Source organism: Mirounga leonina, unplaced genomic scaffold (genome assembly GCF_011800145.1).
Source record: "Mirounga leonina isolate KUSES-001 unplaced genomic scaffold, KU_Mleo_1.0 Mir_200, whole genome shotgun sequence".
Classification (NCBI taxonomy): Eukaryota; Metazoa; Chordata; class Mammalia; order Carnivora; family Phocidae; genus Mirounga; species Mirounga leonina.
Genome location: NW_023270503.1, coordinates 14,055,395 through 14,074,578, shown reverse-complemented (window position 1 = coordinate 14,074,578; position 19,184 = coordinate 14,055,395). Strand labels below are relative to the sequence as shown.

General features: G+C 40.4%; 1 protein-coding gene across 4 annotated transcripts in view; it reads right to left on the bottom strand.

Annotated features, from left to right (window-relative positions):
* The window catches only part of TRIM37 (tripartite motif containing 37), a 178,125-nt gene that overhangs the window by 121,522 nt on the left and 37,419 nt on the right, over positions 1 to 19,184 (bottom strand). For 3 of the 4 annotated variants that reach the window (XM_035026727.1, XM_035026726.1, XM_035026729.1), the window contains 3 exons: positions 13,916 to 14,017; positions 2,911 to 2,951; positions 550 to 666 (listed from right to left, as the gene is read on the bottom strand). In XM_035026727.1, coding sequence (XP_034882618.1) covers positions 550 to 666; positions 2,911 to 2,951; positions 13,916 to 14,017 — 260 coding nt within the window. Of the gene's footprint in view, positions 1 to 549; positions 667 to 2,910; positions 2,952 to 13,915; positions 14,018 to 16,127; positions 16,635 to 19,184 lie in introns of those variants that run through there. The other variant, XM_035026728.1, reaches the window with a different exon arrangement.

The window sequence follows — 19,184 nt, the reverse complement described above, 5'->3', positions numbered from 1 at the left end:
ACCCAGCATATTAGATACTACCTGGAAGCTCATTTAGGCTGACTTCCACACTACCAAATTTAGAACACAGCTTTTATAATATAGGAAATTTATCAGAACAATTCTTTATCAATGGCCTATATACAACTGCAGCAAACCAAGGGAAGAGAGGCCAGCAGGCATCTAGCAGTTCTACTCCTTTCATGAGAGGCTCTCATAAAAGGAGCCAATCAAGAATTAGAAGGGTCTTTCAAAACAGTGATACCCATGCCATGCCAGAAGAAAAATAAGTATTCACCTAAAACAAAAAAGAAACTTTCAATAGTGTAATTAAAATAATATATGGTAGGGGCGCCTGGGTGGCTCAGTCGGTTGAGCATCTGCCTTCAGCTCAGGTCATGATCCCGGGGTCTTGGAATCAAGCCCCGAGTCCAGCTCCCTGCTCAGCAGGGAGCCTGCTTCTCCCTCTCCCATTCCCCTGCTTGTACTCTGTCAAATAAATAAAATCTTTAAAAAATAAAATAACATAGAGCAACATCTACGAAATACTTGAAGAAATTGAGGGCATACTTGTCCTTTTCATTTTCTTCATGTTTGGTGAGACTGCAGAGTTGAAGAGTATCAAGCTGCTGTGTTACTTCCTCTGCCCAACGACAGTTTACTAGTTCTCGTAGCTGGAGTGGAGCACTGGGAAAAAAAAATATATGTACATATATTCTGATTCAGGAACTTGAGACTATTTTTTAATATAAACACATTCCAAAGGTAATCATGCGAGATGATGAGTGTGTTAATTAAATCTAACAGAGGGAAACTTTTCACAATGTATACATATAAAAAATCATCACACTGTACACTTTAAATATCTTACAATTTTATTTGCCGACTATACCTCAAAATACTAAAAACACAATTACCATATAATCCAGCAATACCATTTCTGGGTATATATCCAAAAAAACTGAAGGCAGGTCTAGAAAAGATGAACACCCATGATCATAGCAGCATTATTCACAATAAGCCCAAAAGTGGAAGCAATCAAAATGTCCATCAACAGATGAATGGATAAACAAAATGTGATACATGTACATGATGGAATATTAACCAACCTTAACAAGGAATGAAACTCTGACATATGCTACAACATGCATAAACCTTAAGGACATTACACAGAGTGAAAGAGGATAGTCGTAAAAAAAGAAATTATCAAACACATTCCTGGGCACCTGGGTGGCTCAGTTAGTTAGGCGACTGCCTTCAGCTCAGGTCATGATCCTGGAGTCCCAGGATCGAGTCCCGCATCGGGCTCCCTGCTCTGCGGGGAGCCTGCTTATCCCTCTGACCCTCCCCCCTCTGATGTGCGCTCTCTCTCTCTCTCTCATTCTCTCTGTCTCAAATAAATAAATAAAATCTTAAAAAAAAAAACAAAAAACACATTCCTCAAAACAGAGCTAACAATCATACTCATACCATATTATTATTAAAATAAAACAGACTCAATGAAAAGTATGGTTTGCAACTTATTTTTACCTTAATAGGTCATTTACAAAAAAAAAAAAAATTCAGATTACAGACTGAATTCTAAATTCCTGTCTAAAATTATACTGTCCAAAATGAGAGCCACCAGTCACATGTGACTATTTAAAATTCAAATTAATTAAAATTAAATAAGAATAAAATTTCATTATAGTCACACTAGACAAATTTCAAGCGCTCAATTGCCACATGTACCTAGTGGAATTGGACAGCAAAGCTATAGACATTTCCATCATTATGGAAAGTTCTATTTGATAGTGCTGGTTTTCTTAAAAGTTAGTATGAAAAAAGTAAACAATACATGATGAAAATGGGCAATCAAATGAGGTGAAGAGGTAGTGTAAGCAAAAAAGAAATATAAGTAGCTAAATGCTTCAAAAGATGCTCAGTTTCAATTATTTTTTTAAAAAGCATATTAAAAACAAGATGCCTTTTTTCATTTAATGGAATGACAAAAAAAGACTTATAATATTCAGTATTGGCAAGAATGTGAAAAAAAGGCAATTTTGTATCTATTATTAGGAATGTAAAATGGTAAAAACCTTTCAATGTAATCTGTCATAATTATATGAAAAAACCAAAAGTGGAAACCACCTAAATGTCTCTGAATATAAGCATAAATAAATCAACATACAGTTATAGATTATTCACACTTCCTTAAAAATGACACGTATACATATCAAAGTCCCACCATATTTTACATGAAAAAAAAATCCAAAATAGTGTATCATTTGCGTGTTTTAAGAAAAAAATTTATATGTATACATATCAGTATACTCCTAGAAAAATGTCTAGAAGAATAGATATGAAATCTAACCATTTCTTTTGAAAGTGTTATTTAATGAAAAGATCAGGCAGGGAGTATCAGAAATAGAAGACTTTTTATTTTATTTATCTGTATTAATTAGAAAACTTTTCAATTTTAGGGGCGGCTGGGTAGCTTAGTCGGTTAAGCATCCGACTCTTGATTTCGGCTCAGGTCATGATCTCAGGGTCATGGGTAGAGCCTGCTTAAGATTCTCTCTCCCTCTATCCACCCCCCCCCCACCCACTCATGCAGGTTCATGCTCTCAAATAAATCTTTAAAAAAAAATTCTTTCCTCATCTCCTTCTGCTCCTCCCCCTCCCTCTCTAAAAAAAAAAATAGAAAACTTTTCAATTATAAAAAGTTGTTACACAACGCTACTCTAGTAAACAGTGTAATCCATTCTGCATAATTCTGAGTCAGATAAATTAGTTTGCATTTCTTTATCTGGACAGGTTATTTTCTTTTCAACTGTATTCACAAAGAGGAGAAATGTGGTAGGATGCAGAAAAACTGAATATTACGGCATACTCTAATCCCATCACCTTACTATTTTCCAAATTCACCAATAATCATAGCAAAGCACTTACCGGCAATGAGGGCATTGAGCTCTCTGCTCTGTCAGCCAGCGCTAAGGAGGCAAAAAATTAGATTTTGATTACAGAAACATTACTTTAATTTGTACATACTGAATACTTACATACCAAATTTAATGAGTTTAACTCTGTAGTGCCTGAATTAATTATAAAGGTACTTATAGAAATAGCAGGCAATCAATCTACTGTCTCCTCATTATCATCATGACGGGGACAAATTTTCAAAGGGACAGAACTCATTCCAAAATAGTTAAGAAGCTATTTTCTCATAGGAAAGAAAGTGATCCTGAGACTATCTGGATCCCACAAGGAAGATGTTGATAATCTTCACAAAAACAATGATATAGTAACCACCACTCTAAAAATAAACCAGTGATGATTAACTTCTAACTAACCTCTCATAAAATCCCTGAGAAAGTCTAAGGTGCTATTAAACTCCTTTCTGAAAAGTAAACTAATTTTGAAGAATATATAATATGGGTATATAAATTAGACCTAAAATACAAAAAGCAATACAAAACTTCATGTCTTAAGAGTTCTATAGTTCAGTAATATAATATCTGCATAATTTGGTTTCTTCACAATTATAGAAAGCTTTTATAAGAGAACAATATCTCTACTAAACTTCAAATTTTATTAATTTAATCATTTTAATTAATTACTGGATAGGGAACAGTTTTATATCATATACAAAGGAGACACTAAGATTTTCTGAATACCTTTCCAAAAACAATAGCTTCCTGGTTAAATATTAAACGTTTTAATTGACTAGTAAATGTTTCAAGGTAAGTAAGTAACTATAATCCCATACCTATGTACTGCCCATGGCTGTTATTTCTATTTATCCCTTTCTACTTCTATAAAAGAACATAAGCTTTTAAAGTCAAATAATTAACTCAGAAATGAAACTCCCAAGGAAACCTTAAAGGATTATAAAAGATAAAACATAATAAAGAAAAGAGTACTTTACAGTAAAGAATATAAAGCTGGAAGAAAAAGAAAATAGACACAAAAGGATTTCTCTCTTCTTAATAACCTTGAAGATAATTTCTTTGGTCCCTCAGCAAACATAAGATTTGGGTCAGGTTTTGTACTCTCAAACAATGCTCAGCTAAATCCACGGTACTCTTTTAGGGCTGGTTTCAGCCCACACCCCTCTAGTCTCATCTTCTACCTCACTCTAGGGGACCCAACAAGGTTAAGCTTTGAGGTATATTTCCTCTCTCTGCCCAGGATATTCTTCAACACCTCTCTTCAACTATATTATTCCTACTCATCCTTTAGATTTCAGTTTATAGGTCACTGCCTCCAGAAAGCTTGCCCTGACTCTCTACAGATTACCATAGCAACCTGTACTTCTCCCTTCACTGTCCTTTAACACTTTATTACACTGACTTATTTGTTGGGTTTCCTTTGCCCTGCTACACTATAAGCTCTATAAAAGTTGGGGCTGGGGCACCTGGGTGGCTCAGTCAGTTAAGCATCCAACTCTTGATTTCAGCTCAGGTCATGATCTCAGGGTTGTGAGATGGAGTCCCATGTCAGGCTCTGCACTCAGTGTGGTGTCTGCTTGAGATTCTCCCCTTTCCTCTCCTTCTGCCCCTCCCCAACCGCTTGTATGTGAGCACTCTCTAAAATAAATATAACCTTAAAAAAAAAAAGTTGGGAGTGATAGGGAGTGACCAGTCCATATTTTTATTTTTTATTTGGGGGGGAGGGTTAGTAAAGAGAATCATGCTGTATATATTGTTCTTTGATGTGTTCGCTGGAGATGTTCTCAGCCTAGCACACTCCTTTTACCCATTATACATTCCACAGAGTTAGTGTCACTATTTGGGTTGCTTCATTCTGCTGTTATAATTATGCCCACTTTTGTGCACAAACTTGAGCACAGGGGTTGGAATTTGAGGAGAAGAGCATCAGTTTGAATCCTGTTCTCAGGTGATGATGTGTTGACTTGCACTGAGTAGGTGGCAGGCAGTGCATGCTGACTTGGGCAGAAAGGCAGCTGGACTGTGGATTTGTGACCTACCAGCCAATGGCATCATTTGTGATAGGAACGTGGCTGGTTTTGCTCCTGGTCATGAATTCCCTTAACTTTTGTTTTTCTGGGAAACTCTACTTCTCCTTCTATTCTGAATGAAAGCCTTACTGGATAGAGTATTCCTGGCTGCAGATTTTTTCCTTTTAGCATTTTGAATATATCATGCTGCTCCCTTCTGGCCTTCAAAGTTTCTGATGAAAAATCCACTGATAGCCTTATGAGGTTTCCTTTGTATGTAACTGCTTTCCTTTCTCTTGCTGCTTTTAAAATTCTCTCTTTATCACTACTTTTGGCCATCTTATTTACTTTGTGTCTTGGTGCAGACCTCTTTGGGTTGGTTTTATTGGGGGCTCTCTGTGCCTCCTGGATCTGGATTTCTCTTTCCTTCCCCAGATTCAGGAAGTCTTCAGCCATTATTTCTTCAAATAAATCTTTTGCCCCCTTTTCTCTCTTTATGCAATCCCTATCATGCGACCGTTAAGCTTGACAGTATCGCTGAGTTTCCTGGGTCTATTCTCATTTTGTGTATATTTTTTCCCCTCTCACCTGCTCAGCTTGATTACTCTCCATTACCCCATCCTCCAGGTTATTGATCCATTCTTTTACTTCCTCTTGTTTGCTATTTATTCCAGGTGGTCTATTTTTAATTTTATTTAGTGCATTATCTCTAATTGGTTCTTTTTCCTATCTCTTTGTGGAGGGTCTCATGGAGGTCCTCCACTCCTTTCTCAATTCTAGTGAGTATCTTTATGAGCAATACTTTAAATTCACTATCAGACATATTACTTATCTCCATTTGGTTTAGGTCTCTTGCTAGGATTTTGTTCTGCTCTTTCATTGGGGACATATTCCTCTGTCTCCTCATTCTGTTTATTACTGTGTCCGTTTCTACATGTCAGAAAAGTCAGCTATGTATCCCGCACTTAAAAGTAGTGGCTTTATGAAGAGGTCCTGTAGTGCCCCGCAGTGCTGTGTCTCCTCTTCACCAGAAAATGGTGCTTCAGGGGTGACTCCTATATGTGTTGCTACAGGGTGTCCTACTGTTGTGGATGGGCTGTGTTTGCCTTCAGTCCAGTCTGCAATGGCTCTCTGCCTGTTGTGGGTAGAGTCTGATGCCTATGCTGTTAGTGGGCCACTCTGGGGCTGCCTTGGGCTTGAGTTGAGTGAGACCAGGTGTTTGCCAGAGATGAAGTAACATCAAACTGCAAGGCACTTTCCCTGTGCTGTCCCCTGACAAGCTTTTATTGGTGGGTGGGGCCTGCAGTCAGACCAGCTGCCTCCCCAGCCCACTGCTGAGGTCGCAGTCAGACTGGTTTGTGGTCATCTTCCCCTCTCTGTGAAGCAGGACTCACTTTGGAGTGGTGCTGGCCCTTGTCTGTGCTGCTTGCACACAGCCAGGCTTGTGGCACTGCTTTGATGGGATCTTGCCAAGAGCTAATCAGAGGGGATGGATCCTCTTTGCTGTGGCCTCTTGTCTACATCCAGCTGTGGAGAGTCTGTTCTGCAAGTCTTCAGGTCATTTTCTGGGTTATTTATGCCAATGTGGGTGTTCTCTAGGTGGCCAGCCGTAAGAGGTGAGCCCAGGATCCTCCTACTCCACCATCTTCCCGGCAGCCTCTGCCCATATTTTTAAATATGCCTCTCCATTCCAATCAAAACAGACTTACTGCTGTACTATACACCACTCTTGGCATATTTCTGTATTTGCTAATATGTCCCTCCCTCCAGGTGCTGTCCCATGGGAATATCTACTAATTATGTTCATAAAACTTTCCTACCTATCCCAGGTTAGTGATCCTTTCCTTCTCTGAATACTTGTGGCATTTTTACCTTGTACTTCATAATCTAACTTAATCACAAAATAAATATGGTAACTTTAATACTTTGGGAAAACCAGTATTTCTCCCAAACCAAAACCAAAGGTAAGAACCACTGATACAATATTAATGTACAAGGATTATTAAAGAAAATAAGTATTATAGTATAGCAATGCCCCATATTCAATTTAAGAATTTCTCTCCATTAAAATGGAAGAATCACATGCTTTAGAGAATATTCAGACCTAAGTCTGACTTCTAGCTCTGGCACTTAATGGCTACATGACACCAGACATGTGACTGAGCTCAAGTTTACTCATATGCAACAAGAGAATCAACATACCTACTCTGCAAAATTGTGCTAGGGAAATTCTCAACAACAGCCCAGCAAACTGAATTCAACAGTATATTAAAAAGACTAGATAGCATGACCAAGTGGAAGTTACTCCTGGAATGCAAGGATAGTTCAACATACAAAAAAATCATTCAATGTAATATATCACATTAATAAAATGAAGGAATAAACCACATGATCATCTCAACTGATACAGGCCTCTGACAAAATCTGATATCCTTTCACAATAAAAACACTCAAGAAAAAGGAATAGAAGAGAATTTCCTCAACTTGATAAAGTCCATACATAAAAAATCCAGAATGAATATCATACTCAATTGTGAAACAATAAAAACCTCTTCCTTAAGATCAGGAAAAAGACAAGGATGCCCATTTTCACCACTTCTATCCAACACAATACTGAAAATTTCACTGAGTGCAATTAAGCAAGAAATAAAAAGCATCCCAACTGGAAAAGTAAAGTAATTTGTTTGCAATGACATAATCTTATCAGTAGAAAACCCTAAAGATGCCACAAAAAAACTTAAAGCTAATAAGCAAATTCACCAAATTTGCAGAACACAAAATCAACACATTAAAAAAACCACTTATATTTCTATATGCTAGCAATGAAGAATTCAAAGAGTAAATTAAGAAAATACATCTACAATGTCAAAAAAAAAAAAAAGTAAAATACCTAGGTATAAATTTAACCAAGGAGTTGGAAGATTTATACATGGAAAACTATAAACACCACTGAAAGAAATTAAAGAAGTCCTAAATAAATGGAAAGACATCCCATGTTCATGCATTGGAAGATTTAATATTGTTAAAATGACAATGCCACCCAAGGCAATCTACAGAATCAACATAATTCCTATCAAAATCCCAGTGATGCTTTTTACAAAGTAGAAAAACCCACTCTAAAATTCGAAAGGAATCTTAAGGGACTCTCAGATAGCCAAAACTATCCTGAAAATGACCATGTACAACTAAAACTTTTTTATGTCAATTATATCTCAATTGAAAAAAATAATTATAGAACTCATATTTCCTGATTTGAAAATTTACTACAAAGCAACAGTAATCAAAATAGTATGTTACTGGGGCGTCTGGGTGGCTCAGCAGGGAGTCTGTTTGAGATTCTGTCTCTCCCTCTCCCTCTGACCCTCATCCTGCTCACTCGTGTGCTCTCAAATAAAAATAAATCTTTAAAAAAAAAAGTTCATAGCAGTTTTCTGTATAAATGCTAAAAACTAGAAGCAACCCCTATGTCCATCATCAGGTGAATGGATAAACAAATTATGGCATATGCATACAATGGGCTGCTACTACTCAGCAACAAAGATTGATCTCTATTGATCCACCCAACATAGATCTCTAAATAATTTTGCTGAGGGAAAAAATCCAGACACATGAGATAACACACTGTAAGGTTCAATTTGTATAAAAGTCCAAAAAATGGGACACCTGGGTGGCTCAGTCTGTTAAGTGTCTGCCTTTGGCTCAGGTCATGATCCCAGGGTCCTGGGATTGAGTCCTGCATCAGGCTCCTTGTTCAGTGGGAAGCCTGCTTCTTGCCACTCCCCCTACTTGTGCTCACTCACTCTCTCTGACAAATAAATAAATTCTTAAAAGAAAAAGTCCAAAAAATGCAAACTTATCTACAGAGACAGAAAACAGATCAGTGGTTTCCTGGGAATAAGACAAGTGGAAGGAGGAATTACCAAGAGGTACAAAGAAAGTTGGGGATTATAGATTATGTTCAGCACCTTGATTGTAGTGACGGTTTTTCAAGTATATACATTTGTCAAAATCTACCAAACTGTATACTTTAAATAAGTACAATTTATTATGTCACTTTTACCTAATTTTTAAAAACTGCAAAGTTAAAAAGAAAGTCAATAATTACAGGCGATCATAAAATGCTACCAATGCTGAAAATCAAGAAGGGGTCAAAACCAACCAACCAACCACTGGATGAGAAAGATGGGGGCAAAAAAATGGGAGAAAATACAAAAATAAGAACAGGTAATGAAAGAGAATCAGGGCATCTGGGTGGCTCAGTCAGTTAAGCGTCTGCCTTTGGCTCAGGTCATGATCCCAGGGTTCTGGGATTGAGTCCCAATTCAGGCTCCCTGCTTAGCAGGGAGTCTGCTTCTCCCTCTACCCCTCCCCCCTGCTCCGGGCATGCACGCTCTCTTTCTCTTGCTGTCTCCCTCTCTCTCTCTCAGATAAATAAAATCTTAAGGAAGGATGGGAGGGAGGGAGAGAATCAATTGAGAGTAACTGGCAGAATGAAGGAGACCCAGCCTGAAAATACAGCCAATGTTCCTACCTTTTAGTCTATGTGTATGGAGGCACTAGAGAGTCATGGGTAGAGGACTGGCCTGCAAGTCTTGGTCTGTCACCAACTACCGCGTGACTTTGGACAAGTCTATTCACGGGTCTAGACCTTACTTTGTTTTATTCAATGAAACAAGTATCTGGCCTGTCATGGATAGTTAAATTTCCATGGTCAAATGAACAGAGATGGGATGGAAGAGAAAGGAAAGTCATACAATAAACAATATTACAATTTGGTTGGGTGGAGTGCCCAGATCTCAAGGACTTTCCTCCTGTAATTACCCACCATCTCTCCAGCATCATTAATTAATCTTTCTCTACTCATTCAGGCAAAATAAGCTATAAACTTTCTCAACCCACTGCCTTTTTTTCCCCTTTACAACAAAATTCTAAGAATTTTTATACTTGCTGTTTCATTTGCCTCCCACTCCCTACCATCAAGCTTTTGTCTTAATTGTTCCACTGAAACCACTCATCAAGATCACCAATGACCTACACATTCTCAATACAATGGTCAATTCCCAGGCCAGAACCATTTAACCTACTCCTCTTTGAGACAGGTTTTTGACTTGAATTCTGTGATGCCTCACTCATGGCTCCTTCTTTTTATCCATTGCTGAATCCTCCTCCTGACCGCTAAGTGTTGAGTGCCCCAGAGTTCAGACCTAAAAAATCTTTTCCCCGAGAGGTAATCTCATCAAGTACTTAAATACTATCTGTACGCTAATAATTATCTCTAAATCCCCTTTCTCAACTCCAGATTCATATTTCCAACTGCCAACATCTCCAGTTAGATGTGTAAGAATCTCAAAACAAAACAAAACAAAACAAAAAACTCAAATCTGACATATTTAAAAACAAAACAAGCCTGGGTGCTCAGCCGGTTAAGCGTCTGCCTTAGGCTCAGGCCATGATCCTATGGTCCTGGGATAGAGCCCCACATCGGGCTCCCTGCTCAGTGGGGATTCTTCCTCTCCCTCTGCCCCTCCCCTCCGCTTATGCACTCTTGCTCTCACACACTCTCTCAAATAAATAAAATCTTTAAAAAAAAAAAAACAAACAACTTGTACATCTATAGCCTACACAACCTGTTCTTCCCAAAATTTCTTCTATCTCAGAATAATAGAAAACCATTAATTCATCCAAATGCTGTATAAAACTTTCCTCATGTTCCATCTTTAAGCAAATCCATTGGCTCTATCTTCAAAACATATCCAGAACTGCCCTATTTTTCACCACCTCCACTGTTACCATTCTAGTCTAAATCACCATTCACCCTTCACTAATAAAGCACATCCCAACTGGTCTCCTCACTTCCTCTCCCACTTGCCTACAGTCCACTTTCCACACTGCAGCCAGTGATAGTTTTTAAACATTAATTAATTCGTGGGGCGCCTGGGTGGCTCAGTTGTTAAGCGTCTGCCTTCGGCTCAGGTCATGTTCCCAGGGTCCTGGGATCGAGTCCCGCATTGGGCTCCTTGCTCTGCGGGAAGCCTGCTTCTCCCTCTCCCACTCCCCCTGCTTGTGTTCCCTCTCTCGCTGTGTCTCTCACTGTCAAATAAATAAAATCTTTAAAAAAAAAAATTAATTCGTATCATTCAAAAGCTTTCAATGGCTACCATCACAGTTAAAATAAAATCCAAGGTCTTTACCAAGGCCCCAAGTTACATCTCCAAACTCATCTCCTTTCCCTCTCCCTCTGTCCACTCTGCTACAGCCAACTGGCTTCTTTGCTATTTCTCTTAGGGCCTTTGCCTCTTCTGACTTCTCTGCCTGAGACTTTCTTCCCCTAGATACTCATTCACATCATCCCCACATTTCATTCTGGTCTCTGCTCAAACATCATCCCCTCAAAGACCTTCCCAGACCACGCTATCTAAAACAACTAACAACCTGCCCGAATCCTCCTCAAAGTCCCCACTCTATTGCCTACTCAGTTTCATTTTTCTTCACAGCACTTACTGGTATCTAACATATGTCTATTTACCTTTTTGTCTATAAACCAACTATTAAGTAAGTCAACTCCCTGGGAGGTCAATGCTTAACTCCAAGTACACATATAATTAGTATTTGTTGAATGAACAAACACATCAGTGGTACATTCGGGAACCAAGACAGCTTTAGAAAGAAAGATTAGAACCAGATCATCCAGGTGGTCTGAATATAAAGCTAATATTCTAAGGGATTAAGGCAATGAATCTGAGGCTTCTGAGAAAGAAAAAAAACAATGACATTACTGGAAAACATCAGTATGCCAGCAGGATATAAAATGAACCAGAGATAGAAAAGACTCAGATCAATTAAAAGGTAACTATAATTATCTAAGCATGAGATAATAAATGTCTGTATTTCTCTACTAGGATGGTAATAATAGAAATGGATAGGTACTGGGGCACCTGGCTGGCTCAGTCAGTCAAGCATCTTCCTTCAGCTCAGGTCATGATCACAGGGTCCTGGGATCGAGCCCTGTATCGGGCTCCCTGCTCAGCCAGGACTCTGCTTCTCCCTCTGCCCCTCCCCCTGCTCGTGCTTTCTTGCTTCCTCTCTCTCAAATAAATAAAACCTTAAAAAAAAAAAAAAAAGAAATAGGTAGGATAGATATAAGTGGCAGCAGGAGATAATAACTGACAAAACTTAAAATCACTGGTGTAAAGGGTTTCCAGTTTGAGTGGCAGAACAGAACAAAAAGAAGTCAAAAAAGAATCACTTTGAAAAAACAGAAGTTGATCTGGAACAACATTCAAAATACTGGAAGGTCAATGCCAAAGGAATAGATTTAAAAGCCATACACACAGAGATCACAGTTAAACCTGCAAGAGTAAATCAAATTTCCCAAACACTTCTAAGTAAAGGATGCCAGCAGCAATATTTTAAAAATATATGGCTTTAAGGAGCAGAACAAAGAAGTAACAATGAAGAAATGAAGAATCAATAAGGTTTAAGGTAATATCCACAGGTCATCCGTATACTGGACCTTCACCAAAATAGCTGAGTCCAGACAGACTCTACCACTTAATTAACTACAGTGACAGAGGCCAATTACCTAATTTCCCTAGCTTCAGTTTCACTGTTTATAAAGCAAATAATGACAGGTTAGTTAGTTGCTATTTTAACAATAAAATTTTAACACAAGTAGATAGTACTTTACAATTTCTAAATTACGTTTTAACTTATCTCATTTAATGCCACCACCATCCTGTGAGGTAAATCTTGTTACCTCATTCTATGGCTGAGGAAACAAGGCTAATAACGACTGAGTTTCTCAGTTTATGAGTGGGAGAACTAGGATGATATGTAAACCTAGGTCTTCTGCACACAGTGCAGTGGCAAAGAAGACAGGCTCTAGAGCCAGACTTCCTGGATTCAAATCCAGCTTTATTATTTGCTAGCTGTGTGACTGGAAGCAAATGATTTAAGAGTTCCAAATATTACTCTCGACAAAGGCATATCTATCTTCCTTAGGCAGCAATAAGGAATCAGAGAAATTTTGAGGTGAAAAGCATGTTAGATGGCTCTGATTTTCTCAGTAAAGGACATAATCTACTAAGAGTAATGTGGACAGGAAAGGTTTCAACTGTGATCTGCACATGTGCTATTGAATCCCCCCCCCCCAAAAAAAACACACACACCAAAATAAATTCTTCTGTTTCACATCTTAGGCTTCCTCACAATTTTGTTTGAGGGGCTCACCTATATTCAAGTTTTAAAGCCAATGGATTATATTAATCTCTAAAGTCTCTTGTATCTGTAAGATTATAGGATTTTAATCTTAGCCTCTGAACCCATTACTAGCTTTTTCTCCATCTTACCCATTAAACAGTATAAACTCTCCCTCCTCTGGGTCTCATAGCAGTTTGTTAGTGCCTCTTTATGACACTATACTTTCTTCAATATCAACAGAGTCCATTCTCTCACTTAGATTTAAACTCCTTCAGGGCAAGCACTTCATTCTTAGAATTCCTCAACCCCAAGCACAATGCAGGCAACCACTTTATAAGTACTTGTTAAATTATTTAATGATGTAAATATACTAAAATTACAGTGGGTTTGGGGGCACCTGGGTGGCTCAGCTGGTTAAGTGTCTGCCTTCAGCTCAGGTCATGATCCCGGGGTCCTTGGATCGAGCCTGCATCAGGCTCCCTGCTCAGCGGGGAGTCTGCTTCTCCCTCTCCGGCTGCCCCTCTCCCTGCTTGTGTGCTCTCTCTAATAAATAAAGTCTTAAAAAAAAATTACAGTGGGTTTTGATTTCTAGACATTTCATAGCAGCTATTACTTGATGATTATTCACCTCCATAGTACTTAGTATATACTGATAGTCTCCCTATTAAGGAACATTCGCTTAAGACATTTTTAAAAAGGGCACAAAATGTAAAACTTTTAAAAGAAAGAAAATGGCTAATTTCACAACATATCCTATATATACTCAGAGCATGTAAAAAAAAAAAAAATACAACTTACCCTGATACAGCTAAAACAACAAAGCTTAGAGCAATGAGGACATAGGCGTGCATCCCGCAATTTCTCCATACAAATGAAACATCGGAAAACCTCAGCAATGCTCTGAAAATAAAAGATGTAAGATCCACCAGAATTAGACTATTGAATCAAAAGTAAAAAGCATGCTGAAAGTTATTCACTCAACATTTACATTTATTTTGAGCTGATATCATCTGTTTTAATAAATTCCACATCAGTTCTTGGGTTAGTCAAGGTCCAGTGTGCCTTAGAACATCTCCTGGAAAAAGTGCTTTCTCTTTTCTAAGCTTCACAATGGTTCTATTCTAAGGAAAGGACATGAAATGCAAACACAGACTCAGGCACAAATATTTCCACTAAGGCATAAATTATAATGGCAAGAATGTGGCTGTAGCCCAAATTTCCAAATATTAAATTATGACAGTTAACAAAAAAAATGACTTAACATAGATTATAATAGTCTCTAGAAATACTTCTTGAATCATTTGATACAGAAAAATGCTTACGATGTATAACAGTAAAAAAATAAAGGCGGGGGGCACCTGGGTGGCTCAGGCTGTTAAGTGTCTGCTTTTGGCTCAGGTCATCCCAGAGTCCTGGAATGCAGCCCTGCCATCAGGCTCCCTGCTCAGCGAGGAGCCTGCTTCTCCCTCCACCACTACCCCTTGCTTGTGTGCTATCTCTCTCAAATAAATAAAATCTTTAAAAAAAGAAAAAGGCAGATTACATGAGTGAACAATATAAACTTTTTACTTGTCCTGCAATTTCTCCAACGGGGGGTGAATTGCTTTTAAAATAAAAAAAGGGGGGGCACGTGGGTGGCTCAGTCGTTAAGCGTCTGCCTTCAGCTCAGGTCATGATCCCTGGGTCCTGGGATCAAAGCCCCACAATGGGCTCCCTGCTCCACGGGAAGCCTGCTTTTCCCTCTCCCTCTGCCACTCCCCCTGCTTGCGTTCCCTCTCTCGCTGTGTCTCTCTCTGTCAAATAAATAAATAAAATCTAAAAAAAAAAATTTTTTTTTTAATTTAGAAGATACGTATCCTAATGGCAGTATACTTTGACCAGGAGAGAAACTAATTCAGAATCCAGAAATCCTGGGTTTCTGCCCTGATGCTCCAACCAATTAGCTTCTCATTTGAGCCTGAGATTCTGCCCCTACTGAGAATTTTAGTGGTAGCCCCATGAAGGCTTTGCGAAGAAGAAAAAATTAATAGAAGAAACAGTGTCCTTTGCAAGCCTCAGACGAATCAATTTAGAAAGTAACTGACAAGAAAACAGAATTAAATGTAGGTTATTCTATATTTCAAGTTTATTTTTTACCATACTCACATTTATTTTTACTCCATCCCAAGAGAATAAAACGCTCCTAAACCAAGAAAACGTTACAAAACCTTTATAATACTTTCGCATGGGGAATTAAGGAGAAAATTATTCACGAGTCTAATCATGACTCTGCAGAACAAGAACGAACCTGTGAGATGCAGACGCTGGCGGGGGATGGACAATAAGACCACTGGGTGAACTACTTTCAAGTGAAGTGCCCAGTAATATAGTTGCCGCTTACTAAGGAGCAAGGGTTCAGTATTAAGGTTCAAAATTTGACAATTATTAAATAATTACGTCCAATAAACAATCTTTTTTTTATGTTTCTGGACTTTACGTAAATATCCCATTTGAAATCACAACTCACAAGAGTCAGATATAAAATAGGTTGTTCCGGAAAACCACAAATAGGATAATAAAAATATATCTTCATTCAATTTAGGGAGGGCAGAAGTCTGCAAAATGTACCGGTGGGAGGGAATGAAGGATTCCATCTGGAGGGAGTTTTGGATCCCCGCATGAACTCGCAAGAACTGGTAGCGAGTGCACGACACGTCTAATGAATTTGCAGTTTTGCTCTGCCCAGGCTGTAGTCTGCAAAAACCCTCTGGGAACGAGTACCGGTGCCAAGACATCCAGAAAACGCCAGGATACGCACCACCTGACTTCGGGAACGGTCAGAACACAAGGCACCTGGAGGGCTGCAGACCGAACACGGCGTCCCTCGCACTGGGCCAGCCTTCACCGCAGCGGCAGCGTCGGGGTGGGGGTGCCCTACTAGAGGGAAGACTGGGGCAGGGCGCCCCAAATAAAGAACGCTCGGCGGGTGGCGGGGGGGAAACTAACCACCACCCTTCTCGACCCGCCTCACCTCCACGCTCTGTTCATCCATTGCCTCCGGCTCTCGGCGGGGCCCTCGGCGACCCGCGGAGTCCGTGGTCTGACCTACTTGGCGCCGGTCCGAGGCCGCCAGGTCAAATCGCCGACGAGAACAGCCCGGCGTCCACGTCAGGGGGCCCCGACGACCGCCCCACCTGCGCGCCTCATCGCGTCGGGTTCGACGCCAGCTATCCCCACTTCGCCATATTTATCCGCGCACCCGCCCTAGGGCGCAGTGGGAAAGGCGAGCGGTGGCCACAGCTCCTTCCTCACCGCTAAGCCGCACGCCAGCAACCGCGAGGCAGCCTCGCACCACGTGACGCGGGCGCGCGCGTGTGGAACTGCTGCTAGAGCCCGGCGGCGCTGGTCTCCAGCGAAGAAGGTGCCGCAGGGAATTCGCAAACACCAACGGTAACCAGGGTAGCTGAGGGCGCGGCGGCGAGAGAAGGCGCGCTGCGCATGCGCGCAGGACGCTGCGTTAGGAGAGCGGAGCGGAGAGAGGCGGGCGACTAGTTCCCGCGGTGCGGGGGCGCACACGAGATTTGGTTGCTAGCGGCCGCAGGGCTGAGTGCCTTTGGCCCCAGTCAGCGCAGGCGGCTGAGCTTGGCGCGTATCTCTGCGTCGCCCCTCCACCCCCACTCCCCGGGAAGGGCGGTGCTCCACCGGTCTCAAACTAGCGCGCCAAAGACTGGAACCACCTGGAGTGCTGGTGGGAAGCTGACTCCGCAGCCCCACCCCTAGGTATTCAGACTCGGTGATTCTAGGGTGCTGTTCGACGAAACTAACGTCTTCAACAGGTGGATTGTGACCCGCACCTTTGAGAAACCGTGGTGTATAGGATTCGTGGCTAGTGGTTCTTTCCCTGGAAGGAAGCCCGGGCTCTCAGGTTTTGAGACTTCCGCCCCACCGACTCAAAGCTCCAGATTGTTAAGCCTAGAGCGGTGTAGTTTCTCATTTCAGGGTTGGGAGAATGGAGCCATAAACTGTAGAGGTCAGATCCACACCACTCCACATTGCATTTCTTACCGCCGGAGGTGAGCTGTCGCTATGGGACTATGGAAAGTGCAAGAACTGTGTTCAGCTTTCCTATGTTGGTATCTTTTTTTTTAAGATTTTATTTATTTGACAGCGAGAGAGCACAAGCAGGGGGAGCAGCAGAGGGAGAAGCAGGCTTCCCGCTGAACAGGGAGCCGGATGCGGGGCTCCATCCCAGAACCCTGGGATCACGACCCTAGGCGGAGGCAGATGCTTAACCGACTGAGCCACCCAAGCGCCCCTGTTGGCGTCTTCTTTGAATTTTCTGTCATAGGTCTAAAGATTGCAAGAATTGAAGGTGTGAGACAAAGGACTTACATCAAATTCTTAATTTGTACTTAATTTTTCCTGGTTTATTGCAAACTATTACACTTAACCCAATCTGGAGTGCACATGTAAAGAATCAACAATAACCTAGAAAGGGGGCGCCTGGGTGGCTCAGTCGTTAAGCGCCTGCCTTCAGCTTAGGTCATGATCCCAGGGCCCTGGGATCGAGCCCCGCATCGGGCTCCCTGCTCCGCGGGAAGCCTGCTTCTCCCTCTCCCACTCCCCCTGCTTGTGTTCCCTCCCTCACTGTGTCTCTGTCAAATAAATAAATAAAATCTTTAAAAAACCCAATAACCTAGAAAGAAGTTTTGTGGGTTTTTTTAAGATTTTATTTATTTGTCAGAGAGAGAGAGAGCGCGCACAAGCAGGGGAGAGCAGGCAGAGGGAGAAGCAGGCTCCTCGCTGAGCAGGAAGCCCGATGCGGGACTCGAACCCAGGATCCGGGGATCATGACCTGAGACGAAGATAGACGCTTAACCGACTGAGCCACCCAGGTGTCCCTAGGAAGAAATTATTAAGTATCAAGGGATTTGGACTTTGTTATAGTGGGCAGCAATTCCCTTTTTACTATGTGAGGCATGGACAGGTATATAATTTAGTAAGCTTAATCTGTGACTAAAAAGTTCTTTAGAAATTATTTATGGTCGTGATGTTTGCATTGCTACCATTTGCACTAAAATGCCCTCAATTGTACATTTTAATAATGGTTAATGGTTAATTTTGTTACGTGAATTTTACCTCAATTAAGAAAATTATTTGTGTTGGGGCGCCTGGGTGGCTCAGTCGTTAAGCGTCTGTCTTCGGCTCAGGTCATGATCCCAGGGTCCTGGGATCGAGCCCCACATCAGGCTCCCTGCTCCGCGGGAAGCCTGCTTCTCCCTCTCCCACTCCCCCTGCTTGTGTTCCCTCTCTCAATGTGTCTCTCTCTGTCAAATAAATAAATAAAATCTTTAAAAAAAAAAAAGAAAAGAAAATTATTTGTGGAATACAGTATTGCACTTGGGATTCAAAGAGTAATGATTAAAGTGAAAAAAATAAGACAAATTACTAAATATGATAAATATTAAAATAAGTTCTTGTACTAATAGATAATATTTGCCCAAGAACCCAAAAATGTTTAGATTTATTGCACTCGTTCATAATAGTGAAAACCTATACAATTAGGGGTCATTGGTTGCAACCAGAGTCAGATTCTGGCTAACTTAAGCAAAAAAGAATTTAGTTGGAGGGATGCTAAGCTTCCACATGGAGTTGGGAAACCTGTGATCTGCTCCATCAGAATTCCTTAAGGGCCAATATAGCTGCCTTTCCCCACACCCACCTGGACAAATCTAACTTGTCTATTATACAGTCTATCAATGCCTATCAATAAGAAAATGGAAAAATCATAGTATATCCATATATTGGATGACAGCTGTTCAAAAGAATAGCAGATGTGTGTCATGAAAATATCCAAAATATATTTACAATGGAAAAAACTTAAGTGCAGCTGCAGTACAACGTATGGTATCAGCTTATTTTTGTAAAAAAAAAAAAAATTTTTTTTAATTTGTATATACAAACATCTGAAGAAATTGCAGATAATTTCTGGAGAATAGACATACTTGTATTTTTTAATTTCATAAAATTAAATTTGTATTAAATTTGTATTATTTACAACTTAAGACGTAAAAACATTATAGTCACA